At 46.0% G+C, this 18,094-nt stretch overlaps 1 protein-coding gene across 2 annotated transcripts in view; it reads right to left on the bottom strand.

The window, feature by feature from the left end:
• OBSL1 (obscurin like cytoskeletal adaptor 1) overlaps nucleotides 1–18,094 on the bottom strand; it is a 152,282-nt gene that overhangs the window by 6,215 nt on the left and 127,973 nt on the right. For both annotated transcript variants that reach the window (XM_040358074.1, XM_040358076.1), the window contains 4 exons: nucleotides 16,064–16,443; nucleotides 11,238–11,391; nucleotides 5,351–5,512; nucleotides 2,651–2,755 (listed from right to left, as the gene is read on the bottom strand). In XM_040358074.1, coding sequence (XP_040214008.1) covers nucleotides 2,651–2,755; nucleotides 5,351–5,512; nucleotides 11,238–11,391; nucleotides 16,064–16,443 — 801 coding nt within the window. The remainder of the gene's footprint in view (nucleotides 1–2,650; nucleotides 2,756–5,350; nucleotides 5,513–11,237; nucleotides 11,392–16,063; nucleotides 16,444–18,094) is intronic.

Genomic DNA, 18,094 nt, shown 5'->3' with positions numbered 1-18,094 from the left:
CTGCTATGGGCTCCTGATGGGCAACTGCACCCTTTTCCAAAAGGACTTCACCATTTTTATTTTTTTTTTGCTTTGAAAAATATGGGCATAAAACCAAGTCAATCAGCCATGATCAAAAGGAATTGACAGTCTGACTCCTTCTCAGCATCCCCTGCACCCCCTTCCCCTTCTTGTCACAACTGTCTACAGACAGAAGAGGGAAAGAAAATAGAGAAATGTTATCATTAAGCACATTTGTAAATGTTGAGGCTTGTTTCTCTAAAGCAAGTTTAGGGTCTGGAAATTACCGCTCCAGGTAATGGAAGCATAAGCTAAGCATTAAGGGCCAGGTTCACAGAAGAGATACGACGGCGTATCTCCTGATACGCCGTCGTATCTCTGTGATCCGCCCGTCCTAACTATGCGACTGATTCGGATCTTAAGGATGCAATTCTAGGCCGGCCGCTAGGTGGCGAGGCCATTGCGGTCGGCGTAGAATATGCAAATGACTAGTTACGGCGATTCCCGAACGTCCGCGCTGCCCGTCGATCTAACTTTACGTTGTTTCCGTCGAGTCACGCCGCGTAAAATTAGGGCTGAGCCCTAGTTGTTCTAAGCCATGTTAAGTATGGCCGTCATTCCCGCGTCGAAATTTAAAAAACCATGTCGTTTGCGTAAGTCGTCCGTGAATGGCGCTGGACGCCATTTACATTAACGTCTAAACAAATGACGTCCGTGCGACATCATTTGGCGCAATGCACTTCGGGTAATTTACCCGACGGAGCATGTGCAGTACGTTCGGCACTGGAACGCGCCTAATTTAAATGGTGCCCGCCCCATTTGAATGGGGCGGGCTTGCGCCGAGCGCATTTACGTTACACCGCCGCAAGTTTACAGGTAAGAGTTTTGAGAATCAGGCACTTACGCTGTAAACCTGCGCGGTGTAACGTAAATCAGATACGTTACGCTGCCGTGGAGCAACGTAATTGTATCTGAATCTGGCCCTAAGTAATTCAGTAATGGAAAATTCTGGACAGCCGCACTCCAAAAAAATGCCTATGAAAAATACAAGCCACAGCAGAATGCAGAACAGAAAAACTGACGCATTTCACACTTTCAACAGTGCTTAATCATAGCTATGATTAAGCACTGTTGAAAGTGTGAAATGCTTCAGTAACAAATTATACACCGAGCAAATGTCAGCCAGTTCCTAATGAAACAAACACAATGAGCTCCATGGGTAGTCCTCTCAGCCACATCCTGCCTGCATCCTTTGCCTGAAAAAGTAAAGAAGTCGGAAAGAAAACTGTTGGCCAAATGGTGGCACTGGATGTAAGAATATAATTGCCACAGCAGGAGATACTGTACGTCCATTTGCTCTGTTTAGTTCAACCCACAGGCTTTTTTGAAGGTTCACATTTGGATCCTTGTCCAAATCTGACTGTGCTATCTCACCAGGGAACTGTCACGGTTCCCCACCATAAAAGGCCAAGGCATTCCCCACCCTGCAGCCACACATATACAAGGGGTGTGTATGGGTCATATCCTCAAAAGAGATACGACGTCGTATCCCTGTTTCTATCTTTGGAACTGATCCACAGAATCAGTTTCCAAGAGATAGACAGAAGATCCGACATGTGTAATAGAATTACACTGTCGGATCTTAAGGATGCAATTCTAGGCCGGCCGCTAGGTGGCGAGGCCATTGCGGCCGGCGTAGAATATGCAAATGAACACTTACGGCGATCCACGAACGCTCCGACGGGCCCGTCGCTCTAATGCTACATCGTTTACGTCGAGTTACGCCATGTAAAAATAGGGCTGAGTCCTATTTGACTAAGCCCTATTAAGTATGGCCGTCGTTCCCGCGTCGAAAATTCAAACTCTACGTCGTTTGCGTAAGATGTCCGTGAATGGCGCTGGACGCCATTTACGTTACCGTCTAAGCAAATGACGTCGGAGCGACGTCAGTTAGCGCAATGCACGTCGGGGTAAGTTACCCGACGGAGCATGCGCAGTACGTCCGGCGCGGGAGCGCGCCTAATTTAAATGGGACTCGCCCCATTAGATTCGGCATGCCTTGCGCCGGACGGATTTGAGTTACACCGCCGCAAATTTCCAGGTATATGTGTTGTGGATCGATACCTAACTTAGGAAATTTGCGGCAGTGTAACTTAAATCACTTAAGTTACGTTGCGATGCGGGGCTGTGGATTTGGCCCTATATGTGCATCTACGGGGCAAGAAATGCCCTGGCCATTTATGATTAGTGGGGTGCTGTGAAGGCTTCCTGGCGAAAGAACTCAGACTAGGATCCAAACATGCTTGAGCTCATCCTTAGTTCCCAAGGTTCCTCTGTCATGGTATACATCCAGGTCATGGTATATCTAGTAGTTGTTAGTTACATTCAACTGGACTTGCTCTGTAGACTGGTATTCTGTATTGTTGAAGACATTTAGTAACACTTCTTCAGAACAGAAGAAACGGATTGGAGAAGCTACGAAACGTCTTCCACATTACAGAGGTGCAATCTACAATGCAAGTCTAGATGAATTTGACCATCTACTATTAACTGCGGAGATTCTTTCTCCAGATATTTGAGTAAATTAATCCCCAATGATTCAGCTTCCCAAAGCCCTCAGACAGCGCGGGAATCAGTAACAACCTCCTACCTGTCACTACAAGCTTGGCTCTTGACTCGGATCTTCTTGCTCGAAAGAGGATTTCTCCAGAGTCCCCACATTGGGCCCCACAGATCAACAGGAAATGCCTCCGCCCTGCAGAGATAGAAGAAATGAACACTGAACTAACAGACATCTTTAAGCTGGGACGGCAAGCATCTGCATTTATTGATCAAAACTATGAATCAAACAGAAACCATACTTAGCCACTTGCCGGCCAGCGCACGACTATATACGTCAGCACAATGGCTCGGCTGGGCAAATGGACGTACAAGTACGTCCCCTTTAAGAAGCGGCATTGTGGGCGCACACGTGCCGCCGCAAGCTCCGTGAATGTGACCACGGGTCCCGCGGACTCGATGTCCACCGGGAGTCCTGAATAGAGGTGGACCGATATATCGAACGGACGATATACCGGCCGATTTTTAGCACTTTTTAATTAAAGGAGTTGTAAAGGATTTTTTTTTTTTTGCTGAAATGACTGTTTACAGGGTATAGAGACATAATAGTTAACTGATTCATTTTAAAAATTATTAAAAATAGATAAAAATCAATCATATAATATAACTACAGTTTCAGTTTTGTTTTTGCATGTTTCCTGCTTCTCTGCTGCACAGAGCCAATACAGGGCAGTGATGGTTTGGAAAACGAAACTGATTGGTGTTTAGGGGTTTTAGACACACATAGGTTGATTCAGAAAGAGTTAGGCCGGCTTATCAGTAGATAAGCCGACCTAACTCCGAATCTACGCCGCCGTATGTTTAAGCGTATGCTCAAACAGAGATACGCTTAAACATATCTAAGATAGGCCGGCTTGCGCCGTCCTATCTTAGATTGCAATTTTTCGGATGGCCGCTAGGTGGCGCTTCCATTGCGGCCGGCGTAGATTATGTAAATGAGCTTGTACGCCGATTCACGAACGTACGCCCGGCCGCCGCAGTCGAATTACGTCGTTTCCGTAAGGCCTATGAGGTGGAATAACAATGTTAAAGTATGGCCGCCGTTCCCGCCGCGAGGTTCGAATTTTTTACGTCGTTTGCGTAAGTCGTCCGCAAATCGGGAGTTACGTCGTTTACGTCCACGTCGAAATCAATAGGCCCGTACGGCCTACTTAGCCGCAATGCGCACTGGGAAATGTAGGCGCCCGGCGCATGCGCAGTAGCAGAAAACGTCAAAAAACGTGAGGTCAAGCCTCATTACCATACAACACGCCCCCTCCAACCAATTTGAATTAGGCGCCCTTACGCCCGCTCGTTTTAGGCTACGCCGCCGTAGATTAGCAGGTAAGTAGATTGAAAATCACTACTAGTCTAGCTAATTTACGGCGCTGTAGCCTAAACAGGCTAGGCTACGCCGCCGTAACTATAAGCCATTGTACCTGAATCTACCTAACAGTAATCACACCTCCTTGATTAGTGACCACAGAGAGAAAGCTCCCAGTACTGTGGTTATCAGGAAACAGACAACCAGGAAGTGTGGAGATCAGAGAAGAATTACAGCAACTTGAGAGCAAAAACGAACAATGAGGACATGAAAACAGCACTGCAGTAAGGTAAAGGAAGCTATTAAGATAAAACAAATATATATATTTTAGTGACCCTTTAATCGGCATCAGCCGATTGTACTGCAAAAAAAAGCTGATTTACTTCAGAGCGACTTGAATAACTTCTGTATCGTAAAAGTCATTGTAAGTTGCCTGAAGTTTCCCGTGGAGCGACTTGTCTCTGGGCAGCCTGCCAAGTGTGAGAAAAGATACTATGGGCTGGATTCCGGTAGATCGGCGCATAGTTATGCTGGCATAGCGTATCGAATATACGCTACGCCGACGTTGCGCAGAGCAGCGAGCACAGTATTCACAAAGCACTCGCTCCCAACGTTGCGCCGGCGTAAGGGGTTAACACTAGGGGGTGAGGAAGGGGTTAAATGTGTATCCTGGGTGTGTTCTAACTGTGTGGGGGGAGGGGGGTGACTGGGGGAGTCGCAGATCGCCGCCATTACTAGTAAAAATATAAATAAAAAAAATCATAATTATGTTCCCCATTTTGTAGGCGCTATAACTTTTGCGCGAACTTATTGCGATTTTTTTTTACAAAAATACGTCGAAAAATACGTATCGGCCTTAACTGAGAAAAAAAATAGTTTTTAAAAAAAAATTGGGATATTTATTATAGCAACAAGTAAAAAATATATATATTTTTTTTAAATTGTCGCTATTTTTGTGTATATAGCGCAAAAAATAAAAACCGCAGAGGTGATCAAATACCACCAAAATAAAGCTCTATTTGTGGGGAAAAAAGGACATCAATTTTGTTTGGGAGCCACGTCGCACGACCGCGCAAATGTCAGTTAAAGCGATGCAGTGCCGGAAGCTGAAATTTCGCCTGGGCACGAAGGGGGTTTATGTGCCCAGTAAGCAAGTGGTTAAGTCCTGATGCAAGCAGTGTATAAAAACCCAGTGGTTACTGAATACCGCCAAAAGAAGCCTCCATCTGTCTCAAACAAATGATGTACAGTGTTGCATGCAGGAGTAATTGTCTGTCAAACTATCACAACACTGGACTATAAAAAATGGCCTGTTAAGGAAGGGGTATTACAGGCTGGTATTCAAGTGGTTAAACAGTCAGGTAGAATATAAAGGAAATTTTTGGAAAACTAACTGACTTGATCCAGAAGATGGGATAGGAAATGTACCTTCCTGACGGATCTTTGTGGTTGATGTTACTTTGATTTGCTCGCCGTTTTTGAACCACTCCCCCTTGGCCTGAGCACATGACAGTTCACAGATGAAGGCAGCGTTGTCGTTCTCTATTATCTTCACATCCTGCAGGTCTTTTATCACTTGTGGTTCTTGTTCTATGGGAAATGGAAGACAATTATTTGATATGGAACTCCACACAAACAGCTAAATTCACAGAAGTATTGCCGTTCTAAACCCCTAACTGGGTGACATCCAAAGCACTGTGTATCATAAATCATTGCCGCTTTTTTGGCATAAATTATTGTTTTTATGTTTTCTTTCCATCCTTTTTTCGCATATTGATGCTGATTGCCTCAAGAACTTGGGGGGTAATCCACAAAAGGGATACGCCGGCGTATCTACTGATACGCCGTCGTATCCCTGTTTCTATCTTTGGAACTGATCCACAGAATCAGTTACGCATAGATAGACAGAAGATCCGACATGTGTAATTGAATTACACTGTCGGATCTTAAGGATGCAATTCTAGGACGGCCGCTAGGTGGCGAGGCCATTGCGGCCGGCCTAGAATATGCAAATGAACACTTACGGCGATCCACGAACGCTCCGACGGGCCCGTCGCTCTAATGCTACGTCGTTTACGTCGAGTTACGCCGTGTAAAAATAGGGCTGAGTCCTATTTGACTAAGCCCTATTAAGTATGGCCGTCGTTCCCGCGTCGAAAATTCAAACTCTACGTCGTTTGCGTAAGACGTCCGTGAATGGCGCTGGACGCCATTTACGTTACCGTCTAAGCAAATGACGTCGGAGCGACGTCAGTTAGCGCAATGCACGTCAGGTAAGTTACCCGACGGAGCATGCGCAGTACGTCCGGCGCGGGAGTGCGCCTAAAGTAAATGGGACTCGCCCCATTAGATTCGGCACGCCTTGCGCCGAAAGGATTTGAGTTACACCGCCGCAAATTTCCAGGTAAGTGTGTTGTGGATCGATACCTAAATTTGCGGCAGTGTAACTTAAATCACTTAAATTACGTTGCGCTGCGGGGCTGTGAATTTGGCCCTCGGTAGCCACTTCATGTGTAAATGCGTCAGCTGCACATCATTGCTCTGGATTGGCTTCCTAACAACAGTAAAACATGCCTGCACAGTCACTTGTAGTCTCCACCAGGGGGAGCATGTGACAGGAAATGTCTAAACAAGGATTTTTCATGGCAGGATTTCCAGTTATTATTTTAATAAAAACTATGGCCCGGATTCACAGAGAGCAGGGCGCACATTACGCCGCTGTAGAGCAAACACTGTACGCTACGCCAACGCAGCACAGAGAGGCAAGCATTGCATTCAGCAAGCCAGTACTCCCAACGCTGCGCCAGCGTGGCGTGGGTTCCGAAGTCACACGCCGGCGTAGGTGGAAGTGGGCGTGAACCCATGCAAATGAGGCGTGACCCCATGCAAATGATGGGCCGAGCGCCAGACAGGTACGTATTACGAACTGAGCATGCGCCGTGACGTGGACGCACCCCCATGCGCCTGCTCACAACCACGCCGGCAAAACTGCCTAAGCTACGCCGGATCACTGCGTACGCCGTGAACATAACGTACGCCCAGCCAGACACACGTCCAACGCACAATGCGCCGGCTTGTGTTCCCTGGTGCAGACCTGTGCATGTCTGTTGCTGGGTTGCACCTCCTTTATGGGGAATAACTTTACGCCGGACGTACAACTTACGGGCATCTCGCGTACCATGCGCCGGGCACACGCACGTTCGTGAATCGCCGTATTTCCTTCATTTGCATGTTTGAATGGCTAATCAATGGGAGCGGCACCATGCGCCCAGCCTAAATGTGCGCCCAAGTTACGTCAGCGTGGTGTAGCCTGTTTTTAGGCACATGTCTGTTCGTGGGTCTGGCGCACAGATACGACTGCGCACATTTGCACTTATGTCGGCGTAACTTGTTATACGTCGGCGTAAGTGCTTTGTGAATCTGGGCCTATAGGTATAAAAATATTAAAAACTGTTGAAAGCATTCAGTTCCAAAGCACCCTTCCAAGTTCTGTGCAGCCATCATGGCTGACAATGCTCTGGGTTTCTACAGACGCCTCAAGCCCTGTACACACAGCGGTTTTCCTGACGGGATTCCTGGCAAGCTTGCAGTGCATACAAATGGCCATTCAAATGAACCGCCGTTCTTTTGAATGGTAAGAACGCGGTGACGTCATCGACGAGCCGATGCTCGTCACATTCGATGCCGTTGCCGACATCTTGCTACACTCCACACTAAACTTGTTTGCTACCGCGCATGCGTCTAACTCTTATCGAGCATGCGCGGGTTTCCAATGGAACAGGTAAGCATACAGACAACAGGAAACACTCTGCCGGGAATCCCGACGGGAAAATAGAGAGCAGGATCTCTATTTTTCCCGCGCTGTTTTCCTGCTAGGGAGCATACACACGGCCGGGATTCCCAACCAAACTCTCTCCTGGCAGTTTTCCAGCTGGGAAAACCGGTCGTGTGTACGAGGCTTTACTCTTGTCAGTTTAAACTGCTGAAATCCAAACGTTCATTTAAATATATTCCTTAAAGCGGTAGTAAACCTGCTAAATTTTTTTCTAAACCTGTAAAGCAAAAGGAATAATGAGCTAGTATGCACCGCATACTAGCTCATTATGAAATACTTACCTTAGAATGAGGCGTCGGAATCTCACCCGGTCCACCCCGAGGGAGCAGACATTTTCCCTCAGCGTGTCTTCCAGGTATCGCGGCTCTGGCGCCGTGAGTGGCCCGGAGCCGCGATGTCGTCACTCCCACGCATGCACAACGGAGACTTCTTTCCAGCAAGGTCTGGCGTCTACCGGACCTTTTTAGCCAGCGAAATCACAGCGCATGCGTCGCTAAACTCATCGGCTCATTGCAAGGGGAATATCTCCTAAACCGTACAGGTTTAGGAGATTTTCTTTTTACCTACAGGTAAGCCTTATTATAGGCTTACCTGTAGGCCAAAGTGTAAAAATAGGGTATACAACAAAAGATATAAAACCACTTTGTGTGCACCAATTGACTTTACATACCCAGATATTACCTTGTAACAGTGGCAATGACATCATCACTGTGCTGTACATAGTCTGTGCAGAGAGCAGACCAGACCTGTGGGAGGGACCCAGCAGGCCCCTCCCACTATAGGCTGCCTGCAGAAAACTACAGGAAGGGGCGGAGACAAGACCAGTCACCCTGCACAAGGAGAGAGAGGAGCAGCGATTGGTCTTTATTACAGGAGCTCCTGCACAGAGGGAAAGTCTCACACTGGATTACTACACAGATCTGGAAGAAATACACAAAGCACACCAAGATTCAAGGAAGAAAACACCTGATGATTGAATGACGTGTGATATGCTCAAAGAACGGTCCACAGAACTGTGCACAGATTCAGGATCGTGTGCACATATACACGTGCACATGCATGTAAACATTAGCGTGCTCATGAGCGTGAGCATCCATGTTTGAATTGACTTTGTTGCCCAGTGTCCTGAGAGGTCGTCAGTTCCTGTGACCAGACCCTGCTTGCTCATGTAAAATATCTGCTTTGCCCACTGATTATGCTAGATCTCGATCCCTCTAGTACCTGAACTCTGGCTTGTTTCTTGACTCTACACCTTGCATGTGACAAATGTATTCAGACAATATTTTCTTATTCTGAAGTTCAGCTTTAAATCTGTATGTTGTTTCTCATAGAATTCAACCAACTTTTTCCACAGGTATCTTTACTCCACTCACTGACGCGTTTCACCTTCTACTGGGTCTTAGTTGTAAAGCTTACTCTATGACTAAGCCCAAGTAGGGGGCGAAACACTTCAAAGGATTGAGTGTCTCCGACGAAAGAAAAGCTTGCAGAATTCAATGGGAATCGGTGTGCGGATTGACATTGTTTAAACTCTTCGATTTACTTGACATGTTAAAGCTTATAACTTTTATACAGATTTTAAAGTGGAAGTCCATCCAAAAACTAAAATTCCTGTATCTATAGCAACCAACAACACCCACATTCTAACACTAACCTATCTAGGTCTGAAAAAAAAAAATCAGTATACATTCCTTTTCTACAGGCGATCCAACCCGATATCCAGCGGCGGAAAACTCTAATCCCATGCTGAGCTGTCAGCAGTGGCTTCGCTGTGAGGGCGAGTGCAGTGGACACGTCTGTAAACGGAAGCCCCATAGTAACTCTATGGGTGACATCAGGGATGGACTGGCCATTGGGACTACAGGGAGTTTCCCGGTGGGCCGATGGCTCAGTGGGCCGGCTTCAGTGACAGTGGACCGCCGCCCCCTCCACTCCTCTCTCCCTTCCCGCGACGCTCACCTGGGGGGAACAAAGAAGCAGGGGGAGAACCAGAGGAGCAGGGACGACGACAGAGGAGCATGGGGGAGGGGACAGACAGCTGACTCAACAGCTATGGCCTGGGAGTTTCTCCCTTCTGCCTAATCTTGTCCCATGGAGGGGGGGGCACCAAACTGATTCTTTGCCCCGGGTGAAATAATGTCTAGCTTCCCCACTGGTACTGCCTATAAGAGTACCAGTACCAGCCATTCTACTCTAATAAAGTAGAACGGCTAGTGGCTAGTGAAGGGGAAGAGGGGGCTTAGGTGGCCGGGGGGGGGGGGGTGCGGTAGTTGTCCGGTCGCCATGGGAGAGACCTGTCAAAGTGGGCCAGTCTGGATGAAGTCCAGGGCCAAATTTCTGTCCCAGTCCAGCCCTGGGTGACATCACTTCCCATTCATTTCAAAGCTGTTGTCAGACGTGTCCTCTGCAGAGCTTCCGCCACTGGAGATCGGGTTGGATCGCCTGCAGAAAAGGTATGTATAGCAATTTTATATTTACAGGGCTAGAGAGGTTAGTGTTAGGATGTTGGTGGGTATAGATGCAGAGATTTTTGTTTTTTTAATTGCGTTCCGCTTTGAGGACTGGATTTAGTTTTACTTTACCCCAAATAGCAAGGATAACTTGCCATAAATTTGTGTCAGTGTTGAATTATAAGTCTTGTTAAAGCGGAGTTCAACCCAAAAGTGGAACTTCCACCTAATCCACTCCTCTCCCCCTTACCACATTTGGCATGTAATTTTTTTTGGGGGGGGGAGTGGGGGCTTCAGGAGCAGTGGGGCTTCCTGTCCCACTTCCTCCTTCCGCTGAGGGACTGCTACGGCGAATAGCCTAACCGCCTTTTGGCAGCCCCTTCCTGTAGGCGATCACCTGGGACACGTGAGAGGTCCCAGGCGATCGCCTGTCCAATCGGATGGCGCAGCGCCGCTCGCGCATGCGCAGTGGGTGCCCGGCCGTGACAGCTTTCGGCTTCACGGCCGGGCACCCACTGCGCATGCAGCCGAAAGCTGTCACGGCCATATGCCCACACTTAGAATGAAGACGCCGGCCGGAGAGGGGGGGAGAGGAGCGGAGCCCCGGCCGGCGCGTCGCTGGAACGTGGAGCAGGTGAGTATATGTTTATTAAAAACCAGCAGCTACACTTTTTGTAGCTGCTGACTTTTAATAAACATTAAAAATGAGTGGAACACCCCTTTAACTTGCTGCACATTTTCACTGGTAAGTTGTAGTTGACACTTTTCCAATTTGCCGCAAATTCGCATGGAAAGTTACAGTGCCCCCTGTGGTGGGATGACATAACTGAATGAGAACTTGCAGAATGTTTGCAAAGAAAATTGATCTGGAGTCATGGAATGCGGACTTGCTGCAATTGTGCAGCAAACTTGTGAAGCCTGGCAAGTCTAGCAATAGCTTAGCAAGTCATTTCAAACATGGATTTGTATAGTAGACTCCACATTTCCTGCACTTTGTAAGTGAACAGACGACAAGACACAGTTCACTCACCCAAGACACGTAAAGTGCTAGATGCAGCCAGTTCATCCACGTGGCACGTGTAAGTCCCGGCATCCTGCGGCTCGCATTGGCTGAGATGAAGGATTCTCCGCCTCCCCACAGAGAACATACGACATGATGAACTGGGAACCAGTTGCTCTCCATCCTGGAAGAGGGACACAGGAAAGTGTCAGAGTGTCCTGTATGGGGTATATCTTTTCCTAATCCCAGTGTATCTTTCCCCTGTCCAGTTGAAACAACCACCCTACTCTATAATAAAATGTAAACATTATGTAGATTTCTACAACTTCAAATGCATATGTAGACCAAGGGGCAGATCCACAAAAGGATTACGCCGGCGTACCTATTGATACGCCGGCGTAATTTTTAATTTCCCGCGTTGTATCTTTGTTTTGTATCCACAAAACAAGATACGATGGCATCTGGGATCGATCCGACAGGCGTACGCCTTAGTACGCCGTCGGATCTTAGATGCAATTTTTCGGCGGCCGCTAGGTGGCGTTTCCGTCGAAATCCATGTCGAGTATGCAAATTAGCTATTTACGGCGATCCACGAACGTACGTCCGACCGGCACATTTTTTTACGTCGTTTTCGTTCGGCTTTTTCCGGCATATAGTTAAAGGTGCTGTTATGAGGCGTACTCAATGTTAAGTATGGCCGTCGTTCCCACGTACAATTTTGAAATTTTTACGTTGTTTGCGTAAGTCGTTCGCGAATAGGGCTTTGCGTAGAATGACGTCACCGTCGGAAGCATTGGCTTTTTCCGGGTTAATTTCGAGAATGCGCACTGGGATACCCCCACGGACGGCGCACGCGCAGTAAAAAAAAAACGCTGTTTACGTCGGGTCACGACGTATAAAACATAAAACACGCCCCCATTACATCCATTTGAATTCCGCGCCCTTACGCCGCCAGAGATACACTACGCCGCCGTAACTTACGGCGCAAATTCTTTGTGGATTAGAAAGAAGTTACGGCGGTGTAGTGTATCTTAGATACGCTGCTCCCAGCGTATTAATGCGCCCAGGTATGTGGATCTACCCCCAAATATTTATTTTTTACTTTAGGATAGAGCTGGGAATGGTTAAAATATCTGTTAGTTTATTTTTTGCTCTAGAGTCCATAAAATATATAACTTAAAATCACTGGTCGAAAAAGAGAGCCAACAAATTTCGGTGGGTCCAGAAACCCCCTCTTCATCAGGGCATATGTAGTATGTAACCTTAAAGCGGTGGTTCACCCTTAGAGGGCACTTTTTCCCCTTAGATTCCTGCTCGTTTTTACTAGGGGAATCGGCTATTTGTTTTAAAATATGAGCTGTACTAACCCGTTTACGAGATGCATCCTCTCCGTCGCTTCCGGGTATGGGCTGCGGGAATGGGCGTTCCTTCTTGATTGACAGTCTTCCCAGAGGCTTCCGACGGTCGCATCCATCGCGTCACGATTTTCCGAAAGAAGCCGAACGTCGGTGCGCAGGCGCAGTATAGAGCCGCACCGACGTTCGGCTTCTTTCGTCTACGAGTGACGCGATGGATGTGACAGTTGGAAGCCTCTCGGAAGACTGTCAATCAAGAAGGAACGCCCGCTCCCGAAGACCCATACCCGGAAGCGACGGAAGAAGATGCATCTCGAAAACGGGTAAGTACTGCACATATTTTAATACAAATAGCCGATTCCCCTAGACCGAACGAGCAGGAATCTAAGGGGAAAAGGGGAAAAAATTAATAAATGGGTGAACTCCCGCTTTAAATTGTATATAAACACTAACACTAAATTTCTCTTATTTATTTCCTTCTGGTCTGTTAATGATATACCATTGAAAGTGCTTTATTACATCTATTCAAAAAGTGCAACAGAAAAGGTAGCTGTTCATCCAATCAGAAGTCTTGTGAGCCGGTAACTTCCTGTACTTTGTGCCTCCTGACTGTTATCAGCATTGCTCTCTGCTAGCTGTGTGGACTACAAAACACCTCTGCTTGTTATGGAGCAGAGAGTTGTTATGTAGTTCTAGCACAGTTTTATGCAGTCCTAGCAAGAGATGGGAAAGTCCAGGAAAAAAATGAAAAATTGGAAAGAAACTGTTTTTTTCAAATAAGTATGTATTTATTTATTTTTCTGGAAAAATTGAAAAAAAAAAGAAGCGTGGAATATGTTGTTTTACAATGATAAGTAATATATCTATGACTTGGTATTCAAACTAAATAACATGAAGACCTTGAAAGATTCCTGAGACTTTATGTAAAGTCCTAAACTATTGCAAGTTCTCAGAGCTGAAGACAAGCAAATCCTGGAATACAATTCAAGTAACACTGTACTTTTCAATGTGGTTCTCAAACAAGAGAAATATACATTTCTGCCTTGAAGGGGCACTGCAGAGGAAAGGCTCCAGTTTAGATTGCTTGTGGGCTCCATTATGTACCTCCTACAGTTGGGTGATTGTTGGGATCCAGCAGATAATTGTTTCTGTCCTCTCAGGCCTTAACTGTATATAATATATAATGCTACAAGGATGACAAAACATCCTGGCATGTCAGAGATGCCCTAAAGACATTAAAAATACCTAATGTAATAAATTGATGAGGACCAGAATGAAAGTGCGAGTTGTTTTTCCCTCCGGAATCCTCATTCCAAAAACACTCTTTCTGCTGATTCTGGATCACCACAAAGTGTTTCTTCACCAGCAACTTCTTCAAGTAAGGAAGTGTTACAAACCACAACCTCCCAAAAATACACAATCCCTTCATTTATAGATACAATGACATCTGAATATCAGGAAAAAAATCGATCAAGCTCTTGCAAGAGCAATATCTGCTTCTGGATCACAATTGTCCATAACTGAAAATGCATATTGGCAGAAAGCTTATAAATCATGATGAGGGAAAGGTGTGTTGTTACCTGTTCTCATGTACAGTTGAAATGTTCTGAACATATACAGTCCTTGTTATTCCATTTGCAATAAAAATAACATTTTAAAAATCAAGTTTAGTTTATTTACTGATTAAGCTGTACTTTTATTTTAAGCATAATACTTTTATATATGCTGAATTTCATCTTCCCAGTGTAACAAAAAATGACTTTCAATTTGTAGAACTACTCCACACTAAAAAATTTCAAAATGTTTCCAAATTCAAAATTAACATAAAGGAAAAAACAATAACAAAAAAAATTAAATCTAATTCAGCCACTACATCCAAAAGCTGTAATACTATCAATTTTTGTACTTGAGTTTCTATGTGCTTTCAAACTGGCTGGAGGTTACATGCTATATAAGCCCCGATAAAGGGGGAGCGATTTAGGGGGAGTGTTGGAACCCCTGAAACTTGTTGGCTCTCTTTTTCTACTAATGATTTATTTAGAAACTTTTCCGGTGCCATTGCTGCTTTCTCAAAAATACAGACTTCCCTCAGGACTCTCCTCTTGGTTACAGTATGTGAGCAAGCTCTCCAAAGCAAAAACACTGAATATAAAAAAATAGGAGATCTGGCACCTCTTTACTATGTATCTCAGTTTATTTTTTGATGTCTATGGGGTTGATTTACTAGAACTAGAAAGTGCAAAATCTGGTGCAGCTGTGCATGGTAACATATCAGTTTCCAGTTTTTTTTTTTTTTTTTTGCAAAGCTTAAAGGAGTTCTCCAAGCTAAAACGTTTAACCCCCGCTGTGCCCGGGCTGTAAAACTATACAAAATAAACTTTCACTTACCTGCCTACGATCCCCCGTTGTTCCGATATCGCCGTCCCGTTCTCCGGTCCCAATCTCTTCCACTTCCTGCGGGTCGGTGACTTACAGTGCGCTCAGCCTATCAGCGGCCGCAGCAATGTCCCGCCGCGGCCGCTGATAGGCTGAGCGCACTGTGAGTCACCGACCCGCAGGAAGTGGAAGAGACCGGGACCGGAGAACGGGACGCCGATATCGGAACAACGGGGGATCGTAGGCAGGTAAGTGAAAGTTTATTTTGTATAGTTTTACAGCCCGGGCACAGCGGGGGTTAAAAGTTTTAGCTTGGAGAACTCCTTTAATTAAACAAGCTGAAGTTAGAAGCTGAATGGCTACCATGCACACCAGATTTTGCACTCTCCAGTTTTACTAAATCAACCCCTATGTCCCGTTTAGATTTCCCCTTATATCCTGTGCAGAAGACACTACAGAAGGTGAAGATAAGTCTCTCCAAAGTAAGGCTAAACGCCTCTTACGTAGGTATCACTGTAACAGGCATCCACATTGTAAGATTTCCCCTCACCCACTGTGATGCCTCGTACACATGATCAGTTTTCCCCACGGGAAAACTGTGAGGAGAGCTTTTGGCCTAGAATCCCGGCCGTGTGTATGCTCTTCGCAGTTTTTCCGATGGGAAAACTGCCCAAAAACCGCCGGGAAAAAAAGAGAACCGGCGGACTTTTGCCCAGCGGTTTTTGGCAGTTTTACTATGGGAAAAACTGCGATGGAGCATACACACGGCCGGGATTCCCAGCCAAAGCTCCATCGCAGTTTTCCTGTCGGGAAAACCGGCCGTGTGTAGGGGAAAGACTGAACCAAGCAGGTTCTCGGCTTTCCCCTTTGTTTTTTTGACGTCCCGCACATGTGTATATAAGATATTGAATCCCATCACCTTCTGGCCCAGTGACAATGGTCTTTAGAAGAACAGAGGGGTAATTCTACACAGAGCGTGGTGAAAAATCAAGATTCTGAGGTGGCTATTTCTTCTGCCTACCCCTTGATCATGCCATGCCTGTTCCACTAACCATTACAGATGATGTCATAGCGCTATCGGTAAATGAAATCAAACCTACATCATGACCCACTTTTAGATCTCACCTTACTCCAGGTCACAACAGCCTCTTGTTTGGAGACCTCACACTGGAATGTAGCTAGTCCGCCCTCATTGACCACAAAGTCCTGTGGAGGCTGTGTGATGGTCAGAGGAGGCTCAGTGACCGTCAACTGTGCTGTAGTGCGCAGAGTGTCTGTGATGAAAGCTATGACCGATGAATCTGGGAGACAGAGATCCGAGAGGAGCAGAAAATGTTGACGACCACTTGTTCTGATGACACATCGGTCATCAGAGGTCAGACGGACTCCACCCTTCCACCATTCTCCGACCAAACCATCATGGGATAACTCCACCAAAAATTCCATGTTACTTCCTTCTTCACACGTTACATCTTTCAAGCCCTTCTTTATAGCTATACTGCGTGCTGTAAAAAAAAAAAACTTCATATAGGTCTGTTGGTGTTTTCCTGGACACTGCTAACTTCTGGAAATTCTAGTTGTCTGACAGTGATGCTGATCCTTAGACATTCTGGGTCACTGGTAAGGAACAAGCATGTAGGCAGGTTGCCTATGAGTTTTCTAGTTAGTGGCTGACCCAGGCTGGGAAGAGGTTAATGCTGTGCTGTCCACAAGCTTTTTGCATCCAGCCTGCCTACCTGTGATATATAAAGGAGGAAGGCTGAAAAAAACTGTGATAGCTGTGCAGGAGGACTGCGGCGTCTTGCAGTCCATCAGAGGCATCTGGAGATCAGCCTGGACTTTAAGAATGCCTAAAATGGACTACTAACTTTTGGAGGTATGCCTGGGCAGCCAAGTAGAGACAGATAGGGACTTTTAAAGGTTATTTCTCACGTTGGACTTTGCTGCTGAGATTTCTAAGTACAGTGGCATCAACTGTTCTAACTCTGGTCTGAAGTTATTCAAAGGGGTGCATAATGGTTTTGGTGTATGAAAGAACTTGGGTCAGTAAAGCACGTGGGGTATGAAACAAACCTACTACAAAGGTATACTCGGCAAGTCTAGCAGGAGGAGTAATGCAGTTGCTAATGGGTAATCAAGTACTAGTGCAAGGTACATTGCAGCCGGTCATTAAGCGTGGTACCTGGTGCAGGTGATGGGTCCACCGATAGTAAGGGGGTTGGGGATCTGGCTCCCTTCCCAGCTGTCAGTGTCCTGTAGCAACCGGGACCAAACCCACGTTACAGAGACCAATAGCCTGGAGTTAACAAGTGTAGGTATGAGGTCCACATTATGTGCAAGGCGGGACCCCAATCTGTCCCTGGGAGTGAGGTGGCAGAGGTACGCTGGACTGGTGGAGAGGGCACGTCCTCAGCGGTGTCCCTTCTAAATGCAACATACATCAGGCACACGTGTGTAGTGATATGGTAGAGTACTTTTCAGAGGAACTCTGTACTTTTATTACTGCACACGGTAACACAACACATCTCTACTCCCACGTGCAGGGTTAGTGGCCCCGCCCACAAGAATGATCACTGATTCAGAGTGCATAAAATAGCAACATTGAGGGGTGCTTGATCCCTTGTTGTTGGGGTTTTGGTTTGGTAACTTTTTGTTACGTGAGCATCTCTATCTTACAGGAGCCTACCCTTAGTAGGTTTTTGTGCAAACATAGTAAAGGAGAAAACGAAGAGAGGGCCACACCAAAGATGTTTGTCCAGATTAGTTCTATTTACTCAATTTATTTATATTCAATAAGAGAAATCAGCCAAGTTAGGGGGTACTGAAGGCCCACTTCATGAGGGCTTTGGAAATGTGCAAGAAAGCTTTGACTCTAGACATTTGGAAGTATAATAGTAATATAGTGAGAATAACAGAAATGTACTTATAGTGCTCAATTTTGCAGCTAAAATAAGCAAAGGAAGACGACTTTTGTTATTCTCAATAATTCCTTCCTGAATATATCAACACCAGTTGTCCAGAATCGGCAATTTGACAAATTGCCCAGAATCGTCAATTGTCTAGAAAGGCATTTTCTTGTTTCCAAAGTCCAGATGAAGTGGGCCACTTGCAACCCTAAAATAATGTATGTTGGCTTTTTCGATTGAAAAAAAAACC

Source organism: Rana temporaria, chromosome 6 (assembly GCF_905171775.1).
Source record: "Rana temporaria chromosome 6, aRanTem1.1, whole genome shotgun sequence".
Taxonomy (NCBI): domain Eukaryota; kingdom Metazoa; phylum Chordata; class Amphibia; order Anura; family Ranidae; genus Rana; species Rana temporaria.
Note: the sequence above shows the minus strand (reverse complement) of the source record. Positions and strands in the feature narration are given on the sequence as shown.